General features: G+C 49.4%; 1 protein-coding gene across 2 annotated transcripts in view; it reads right to left on the reverse strand.

The window, feature by feature from the left end:
• The window catches only part of LOC109514619 (ephrin-A3-like), a 30,590-nt gene that overhangs the window by 2,955 nt on the left and 18,006 nt on the right, over positions 1 to 9,629 (reverse strand). For both annotated transcript variants that reach the window (XR_002168010.1, XM_019867894.1), the window contains exons 2-4: positions 1,429 to 1,730; positions 1,083 to 1,151; positions 790 to 867 (exon numbers count right to left, since the gene is read on the reverse strand). Coding sequence is in view for 1 of the 2 variants with exons in the window: in XM_019867894.1 (XP_019723453.1) it covers positions 790 to 867; positions 1,083 to 1,151; positions 1,429 to 1,730 (449 nt within the window). In the remaining variant the exon portion in view is untranslated. The remainder of the gene's footprint in view (positions 1 to 789; positions 868 to 1,082; positions 1,152 to 1,428; positions 1,731 to 9,629) is intronic.

Consider the following 9,629-nt stretch of genomic DNA (forward strand, 5'->3'; position numbering starts at 1 on the left):
ACGGCGCCACGGCGCCCCCAAGTGTCTGCTTGAATTCAACGGACATTGTGCTGCTCCCTCTGTTATGCATGCCTTTGCCACCTGCAGGCAGTATCATAAAGGCGTCCAGATATACACGGCGCCAATCAAAACTAAGCTGGAGTGACAATGGTCAATCTTCGAAGAGGATAAAGAAAATCGTTGTTCGCTCGCCTCGGGCATTTTGTATTGTTTGTTTTCATGAAGGTAACACAGTTGAGGAAAAATTCATCCAGCGTCACAGAACAAATACTGTAACTTAGGTTCAAAATCGTGGCCAGTGTCGAGCAGACAAAGGGTTTGCTGTCACTGACCCACTCCCGCTGCCTGAAGGCAAAAAGTTGCAACTTCATTGAAGTGTCCCGTCGGTCTGCTATTGATTTCTGAAAATAGTCCCCGGCTGCCCTCACTGAGCGCTCCGCCGAACGCATGCAAGCACGGCGACACTTTGTTTTATGACCTCCCGCGAGTCCGCGGCGAGATTTATCCGAGCGGACAGCCCCCATGTCGCCTATCGACCGACGTGTCTCGTCTCGCCCGGGGGAGTTCACTGCAAACGGCGCGTGCTCGTCTCGCGCTTCATAAAGTCCGGCCTGCCGTCTTGCCATGTAAGTCGGGTTTGAAAGCTTGTTATGCCCGCCGGCACCTGAAGCTCGCGCACGGTCGTCCATCCAAGGGCAAGGGCGATGTTTGTTACGGACTGTTTGTGACAACCACCGATGAAACATTAGGATAGTTCGGTCGCTTTTCCTAAAATACCAAATCACTCACCGATGTTGCGTATCTTGATGCTCGGCCTCACCGTGTAGGCGCCGGACGTCTGGCCGGAGTCGTCGTCCGAATGAGACACTGAAAAATCAAAAGTGATGAAAGGACTACTTGTGGACACCCAACTGGGAATTATTTAAGGGATGAAGTAGGAGACTGACTACTTGAGGACACCCGCTGCCAACTGGGAATTATTTAAGGGATGAAGTAGGAGACTGTCAAATGATGCGGCCCAAAATGGGACCTTGGAAGCAAAATGGCCGACAAAGAGGCAGTCGGCGCTGATGATTACGCACCGGTGGAGCAGCAGACGTAGACCCTCATCCTCAGGCAACTGTGGCCGTGGTGGTGGTGAGTGGGAGTGGCTAAAGGGCAGGTCGAGAGCGAGTGTCAGGGATCAGAGACAAAATGGCCGGCGGAATTGCAATAACGATGCGATGCCACGGCCTTAGAAATACTTCACTTGTGTAAAATGAATGAATATCATGGGGGCTCACGATTTCGCACGCGCTCCCATTCTTAACGCATCTTATTCATGCAATTTTAAGCCTGACTAACACAATAATAGCGCATTGAGGGTAACCCGCTCTTGCGGTTGCCACCCGCGTTACCACGGGTAGCATGTGGCATGCGCGCACTGACATATGTAGTAGTACTCTTGTCCCACGGTGAACTCGTAACCCAGCGAGAAGGCGCTGTAACGCTGGAACTTCTCGGAGAACTTGATGGGCGCGTGAGGCGCGTGCGGCCGGTTGCACTCCCAGCGCTTGAAGCCGAGCCGCGGGTCGCAGGTCAGGTAGCCGCCGTAGCTGACCATGTACAGGATGTACTGCTCGGCCACGCTGCGCTCCAGCGTCCCCCGCAGGCTGGTGTTGTAGTGCGGGCAGTAGATGTCCAAGTAGTCGTTGACGCTCACCTGCACCGTGTAGCCCTCCCGTCGCAGCCTAAGTGGAGGGGGAGAGTTTGGGGGGGGGTTAAACAGGCAAATTGATGGACATGCAACTATTAATAATAAAAACAGTCACGCATACGATAGCACTAAAGGAAATTTTGGGGACAGAATTGCCGAGCACACCAAGGACCACAAGAGCAATGACTCCAGTGTACCAGCAGATGGCAGTATTGTGCTGCTGTCATGCTAACATAGCCACGCCTCCTTCTCTCCCTCCCTCCCATTTTTTTTGCATCCTTGTTGTTACACAAAGGGAGGAAACAATCAGCATTCATCTGTACTTCCTAAACACTCACACACACACACACACACACACACACACACACACACACACACACACACACACACACACACACAGAGGCATAGCCGTGTTATTAGTGGAATCCTCAAGAGACATGGCTATTTAATTAGAAAATGAGGAAGGCGAGATTTCATACCTTGATCCTGATCATCTTTCCCATTTGTGCGTAACGAGACGTTTTTTGGGGGGGGGCGGAGTTAGGGGGGTTGTGTTTATTACACATTCATAGCATCTCAAATAAAGGCAGCTACATATCAACTGTGGAACAGTGGAGGAAGTTCCCGAAAGGGATAACAGTGCACACTGAAAAAGTTATGTACACGTAGAAAGCATATGCAGACAGAATGTGACATGATTTGTTGTTTTCTGACAAGTCATGAGAAGCTCGAAGATAGATTCTATCTTTTGATTTATTATTATAAATGAAGAGGATTTTATTTACCAATCAACAACTACCGGGAGCAATTCACACAAACCAGGCCTATATTTCTCCCTGCTCTGTGAAACATGAACGTGATTGTATTTGCGCTTTCAATTATGAGCCCCCGACCCACCCCCTATTTTTGGAGAATACGCATAGAGTTAAAGAGAGCAAAAGAAGCGGTGGAGACTCTTTCTGCATCAGCAAGTGAAGCTTCTTCAGCAGTGCACTGACACCTCACAAGCCGCATACATTATGCAACGCTATCTGTGCCATCTTCTGCCACTCGCACAGAGTGTGTGTGTGTGTGCTGTGTGTGTGTGTGTGTGTGTGTGTGTGTGTGTGTGTGTGTGTGTGTCTATATATATAGCTACAACTGAAATACATAAATCACTGCCATTACTGTCATATATTCTCAAGGAAAACCGTCAAAAGGATCCAATATGCAGCTCAGTGTGTGTGTGCGCAAGAAATGCCGGTAAGCTAACTGACTAACTGCCTCACGATACGATCATATTACATGTATGCGAGTGGCTAATGAAGGCATGTCAAAATAAATAAATAATATATCTGCTGTTTTAGTTAGCGCCACAGTTCAAATGGGGCTCTTTCATGTGTGTAGCGGGGGTCATCACCCTCATTCCCCGTTTCTTTATTTTATCGCGCAGGACGAAAGCATTTGATGCGAGGTCTGGCGTGGAGGCAAGAGACAGGCAAGGGAACAACGAAAGCAGTCGGCGATGTCAAAGACGAAGGCAGGTTAGCGGCAGGTGAAATCGGGACGAGTCCGAGTTGTCTTAACGGACGCCGATTAGAATAAGGCGCTCGTTTGATGTGGCGCCACGTGGGCACCGAGCCCGGCCGAAGGCGGCCAAACGCGCTCTGCGAGGAGACCTCAAAGCAAACCCCAGAGGCCACACGCGAGATTGAACGCTGCGGAGGGGAAAAAAAAGGACACCAGCCATCAACATTTGATGAAAGACTCCATTTTTTAAACATTTCCAACGGGAAGACGTTTTTATCGACTCTTCCTGAGAGTTAAATGTACTAGGATGATTAGCGCATTATATCTTTACACATCGATTCATCGTGAATGATTCAACAGCAACATACACACATGGACGCGCAAACGCGTCCCGGCAATGGCCCGCATACATAATTCAAGCCTTTTCTTTCTGAAAATAACCCGTCATCCTTTTTCGCAGTCGCTCTCTTCTACCCTCGCCAACGCATAAACACGCCCGCGGCTCGGCCGGCGGAGCGGTCATGGAGTCGTTATTTACACGTTGCAGCGGGGAGCGCCGATAAGGAGCCCGCACGGGAGACGGCGAGGAAGCGGGGAGGCGCGGGTCGCGGCCCCGTTTTGACGCTCGAGCCGTGCAAAGCGGCCCCCCCGGGTGCAACTGGACATTCGCCGCCCCGCAGGTTGAGTTCAGAAATCAAAAATCACTGAGTGACAGCTAAGGTTACTTAGTTGATGAGAGTTACTTGCTTACTCAAACTCATTTGAAATTGGAGTCGGCTCACACCGGTTTAGGGTGCCGCTGATGAAGCCCAAATGAAGTTCGTCCGTTCTTGGACGTGGACCTTTTTTGGTAGCCGCCGTACTTTATCTTCTGTGGATTGAGATTTACGTGTACGGTGAGCAAGGAGTCAACGTAGTGTTACAGTAAGAGAGCCGAGGTTCGGCGCGGCCACAGGCGGGAGAAATCATCCCGTGCTCATGTTGGGGAGCAAGCCGAGAGATGGAGGAAAAGATTGGACGCAGCGCGGGTGGCTGAGGCTGCGGAATACAGAGCAGGCCCAGGCCAGATTGACTCGGGGATGGAAGGAGGCGCGCGCTAACAAGCACGCTACAAACTCCATCTGCCGCTGCTGACAGCCGGCCGCACTCACAACCACGACGAGAGTTCTTCATCGAAAGGAGCTACGGGGAGAGAAAAAATAAAAGCTAGTCACCATTAAATAATGTTGCCTTAGTAAATCAATCAATCAACCATTGGGGGAAATATGAGTGTTTTATTTAGTTATATTTATTTGAATTATCGCCTCCCAATGCGTCCCTCTTCAAATGCCAGATACGAGCAAAATAAGAATCATTTGCAAGTTTAGACCTGCGACGATTAATCGACCACTCATCAATTATAAAACGAATCCAGAATGAGTTTTTGATCATGGATTTAATCGTTTGGGTACCCTTGCGTACGGCGGGTAACATTTGCCATTCCATTGGAAACGCTTCTTCCGAACTACCGTGACGACGTACTATGTCCCTCAAGGTAGCTTGTCAGCAGGTTGCACTGTGCAAGCTTATTTTGAGGGGGCACGGTGGCTTGAGATTTGGCGTACATCGGCTCAATTTCTGCCAGGAAATCACCGGGAAGGAAGATGGAGGTCAAAAAACAAAACAACACCCAAAAAAAAAAAAAAAAATTCCACAGATGAAGGAATATTAAGGGAGCCAGATAAGAATTAAGCCAAAGCCAGGGAGGGAAATTGAAAGATGAGAGGGCAGATTACGAGGAGAAGATGCACGGCGCAAACACGGGTCACGCTCCAAAGGCAGCTGAGCCGCTCAACGTGAGGCTAAACGCTGTATTGAAGGCGCCCCCGATTTGCTTTCTCAATACGCCAATGCAGGTTAAGCTCTGGGCGGGAAATGTTGTGTGAAACCGCTGTGGCCTTCAAGGTTTTCAAGTGAAACTTTAGTGCAAAGCGTAGCCGTTTGTGCAGTCTGCCGGCGGCGGTGCGGGCGGAATAGTAATGACTGCGAGCTGCTGATTAGAAATACAGAGACAGGCACCGGCACACTAACGCAGTGATTGGCCTCGGGTAGCCCCCGTAATCCAAGTGTCACCTTTCATGGAGGCTCGGTGTGCAGCATCCTGTTGTCGAGGCTCCGTCTCGTCCATACGGCCGAGCCATGAGATGCCGATTGGGTTCCACCGCCCATTGAGATGAAAGGAAATGACATTCACCCCTTCCCCTTCTACAACTCCTCGGTAAAATGCAGTAACGGCAGTTCTTGGCAGAGGATAAGGAATACACGCCTTTGAGTCGTGACATTGCTTGTCTACATGGGTTGCTCGACCATTTGTGTTCAAATATCCCTTGCTTACAACACTGCGCCGGCTGAGGCCATGTGTTAGCGCATTTACGTAAAGGGCACCAATTGCGTGAGGGTCAAACGAACAGACGTTGCCTCCCCCCCCAACACACACACACACACACACACACACACACACACACACACACACACACACACACACACACGCACATTCCTTGTTGATGACTAGCAATGACAGCCAGGAGACGGCGGGAAGAAAAGGAGGAGAAGAAAGGGCGATTTTGCGATTGCAAATGGAAAAAAAAAAGTCAAGGAAAGACAGACAGAGAGATAAGAGTACCCCCCCCCCACCCCTATCCTCCGGTCGCCCCTCAGTGTCACCCTTTATGATTGTCTCCCTTCCCCCTCCTTCTGTGGCATCTATCGGCCACTTGGTAACCTTCAGAAGAAGAAGTGGAGATGATGAATAGCGAGAGGAGGCAGATTAGCAAACATGGACGGCATAATGAAAAATGACAAATAAGGAGGAGGGGCCAAGGGGGAAGGTGACATTGTGTGTGTGTGTGTGTGTGTGTGTATATCGGAGGTGGTGGGGGTGTTGAAGTGGAGACGCCGGCGGCTTTTAGGAGCTGCAGGACGGCCACGGGATGACATGGGAGGGAGGCACTTTGACTCCTCCCTGCTGGGTAGGTGCACACTGGCTGCGCACAAGGTGCCGGCTAACCTGCGGGGAGCCCCCATCTCCGCACCGGCGCCCGCAGTCAAGGTGCTGCGCTCGGCCCGATAACCTTCACGCCGCGCCGGGCTCAACGCGCACACGCTCAGGCGGAAGGTGTGCAGTCAGTCAGCGAAGCTGCAAAAACAATGACAAACTGGCCCTGCCGGAGACACAAACTTTTCCTACTCGCCATTGTGGAAGCTTTGCCTATTTCGTTCCACTTATCCAACGTCGCCAAGATGGATTTTACTGCATATCCTATGCAGGGGTGTTGAATTGGTGCCTTACAAATTATTGTGAAAAATATGGATACGGTATTCAAAATGATGCCTTGAAAGTTTGAACAGTTTTAAAAGCTTCAATACTACTGAACTGTGCTTACAAAATCTACGGTGCTGGATTGAAGTCACCATAAGATGATGCTCTTATTATCATCTGTCATCGACATCCAAGGAGTCTTCCTGACCTCGCTGTTTGCAATGCATACAGGAAAGAAAAAAAAAATCTTTGTATTTGAAGCGGGACATTTGCATTTTTTGGAAACGATTCACTCAAAATGGCCGCCGTTGTAAGAATCAATTTTGGGGCTCGAGGTGCCGCGGCCTCTCTCCTTTGTCCAGCCAGCCCCGCTTTTAAAAACTGCGGCGACCGCGATTACCTTCCACCAGCCCGATTGATTTTGATCTCCATTCCAGTGGCGGAGAAAGTTTTTTATTTTTTTAATGTCTTCCTTCCAGTCCAGCATTTGACAAATGAGCCACCAAATGGACTTCTGGAAAGCAACCAAACTAAACAGAAAAACAAATCTCGCTTAACTAAATGAAAAGGTGCAATGGTGCAGCTGGCTGCGCGCTTCATCTCATCTCTTCCGTCTTTGTTTTGTTCCTCGTGGTCTTGCGGGGGGGCCCCCGCGGACGCTACACTGACCCTCACGGTCCGCAGCCAACAGGGGGTCTTGTTCTTCTGTGGCGCTTCACTGCACATTACCGCAAGACCTCTTGAAGGGAGCAGCAGGAGGAAGAAGAGGAGGATGAAGATGCTTCCCCAGTCAATGACCGCGACTATAAACATGACTGTCGCCGTGGAGGCGGCGGGGGGCGATCGCTCATGACGATGCGTGGCTAGAAAGGTGATAGCGATGACCACCAGTGTGATTTCCTGGAACAGTTGATGGCGAAAATGATAATTCGAGAAAGATGAGAAGTGCATATTCCAAAGGCCGTTGAGGTATTGCCCACCACAGGGCTCCGGTCAGATTAGTTTTCTTATGATTGACACCTGATGGCATTTTATGGTGGGTTTTATGTTGAATGTTCTGGTAGACACAAACAAGAGCGGCGATGAATGGTATCTCGACTTCAAAATGCATTTCAGCGCTTATGTTTGTGGAGCACTCCACATAGGCCACAGTGACTCACAACAACTGGGGTCCTCTGCTCTAAGGGTGCCCAGACAGGTGCCTTAACTAAATGCAGGGTCCTAACTCGAGGGAGTTGAAACATGCCTGCTCTAAATTAAAGGGAAAAAAGGAGACGATAGGGAATTTTTTACGGTCAACAAAGGATAATCGCAAAGCGGTGTCAAAGCAACCGTGACCACCGGCGAGCTTACGCGCAGGCGCCCGCATCCTTGTGAGTTTATTCCGGCGAGACGGAGGGCAGTTCAAAGGGCTAACGGCCTCCATTACGCCGATGCCGCTTGAGCAGCGCCTGCTCGTCAGTCAAAATACAGCAGGAGCAGTGGACTGCAACAATGAGAGGAGGGGGGCTAGATGTAGGAAAGAGGAGGGATGTGGGGGTGGGGGGGGGGGCGTCGGATTGGAACGCCTCAAATGATTCCAATTACACTTGCAGCAAGTGATCAATTAGCCTGGTGCAACGGTTCAATTAGAGGCTGCTCAATGCAAATGGGAATCAGCACGACTCTATTTGGAGTGTGTGGCCAGTCGAATGTGACGAGGGAGGACAGAAAGGCATGATGGGTGGGGGGAGTAAACTCAACAAACTGTCTAATGTGGGCGCAGCATGGCATCAAATTTGGAGGTTTCACCGATTGCCAGATCATTTGGTCAATGCCTCCAGCTTGACAGGACACACGAAAAAAAAATCAAGGACCCATGCACAAAATGATGGGGGAAATTGGCCATTTTGGCTCGGAAGCAGCCATTCCGGACCAAATCCAGGCCTCAGAGATCGATGATCCTTTGAGGAGGCAACATGACTGACTGACATGAAATTGGGTGGACTTCTCTATCAAAAAACAGGAGGTGTAGTAAAGTCTCAAGGTCCCATGCCTTTGTTTTTTTTTTAAATCACTGCTTGCGGCTTTAATTGACTTTGTAGCCAACGTTGTTCTCCTCCACGGCAAAAGAGCAATGTTGCATTTGTTGTAGCTCTGACATAATCTGACATGTAGCATCATTGATCAATAAAAGATGCTATCGAGGCTTAGCGCAACCCTCCGCGTGGCACCGAGGAAGGCTTATCAAACGCCAGCTCCACTTGATTTCAGTCGCAGCAGCCACTAATTCATGAATTAAGCGCAAGCTACTTAATATGCTAATTGTGGCCTTTCAAATGAATAATCCATCATTTTTCATGTCAACCCCCCTGTTGCGTAAAACACCGTCTGCACCTCCGATGAACCACAAGTCCAATTTTTTTTTTTCCCCTTCTCGTCCTTATCTGGTTGCCAGGTGCCTTCAATAGCCGCCATTGTGGCCAAATTGCATTGCGGACAATGGGGAACAATGAGCGGCAGAGTGAACAAATACGCCCACGTTGGTCGGCGCAGAAATGGCGGCCTCTCGAGCCCGAGCCTCATTGCAATTTGTGCACCAATAACCACCCGCCTGGGCATCAGTAGCTGCAAAATAAAACGGGCTTCAACAAAGAGATTTGTGGACACCGAGGCCTCCTTATTTGCACGGGATGAGGCACCAAGACAAGAACAAAAGTCTGTCGTAAGAGATTCAAAACTGCCGTATTTTTTCGAGGCACCGTATTATTAGGCGCAGTATCAATGAACGGCTCTATTATAATACATTTTCATCAATAAAGCACACTGGATTATAAGGCGCATTTTTTTTGTGAAGCGTTGTAAGATGAAAGAAGCTGAATTGGAAAACGGCAACAATTTGCCGCTCCAAATTCACATCACTCTCCGGTTTAAGGCCCACCGTTGATTTTTGAGTGTGCGTCTCGTGGTCCCCCAAAAATACGGCAAACTAAATTCACCTCCTCCTGTGCATAAAAATCTTGTTTCTAAGCTGAGATACATTACGTTATAATACTTCCTTTCCCCCAATTACTACTTTCCTGTATGGCAGTGCTTTGGTGCCACCTTATAGCATCTTAGATGGTTTCAGAAAAAGCGCAAAAATAC

The sequence above is a fragment of the Hippocampus comes genome, unplaced genomic scaffold (genome assembly GCF_001891065.2).
Source record: "Hippocampus comes isolate QL1 unplaced genomic scaffold, H_comes_QL1_v1.1 scaffold207, whole genome shotgun sequence".
Lineage (NCBI taxonomy): Eukaryota > Metazoa > Chordata > Actinopteri > Syngnathiformes > Syngnathidae > Hippocampus > Hippocampus comes.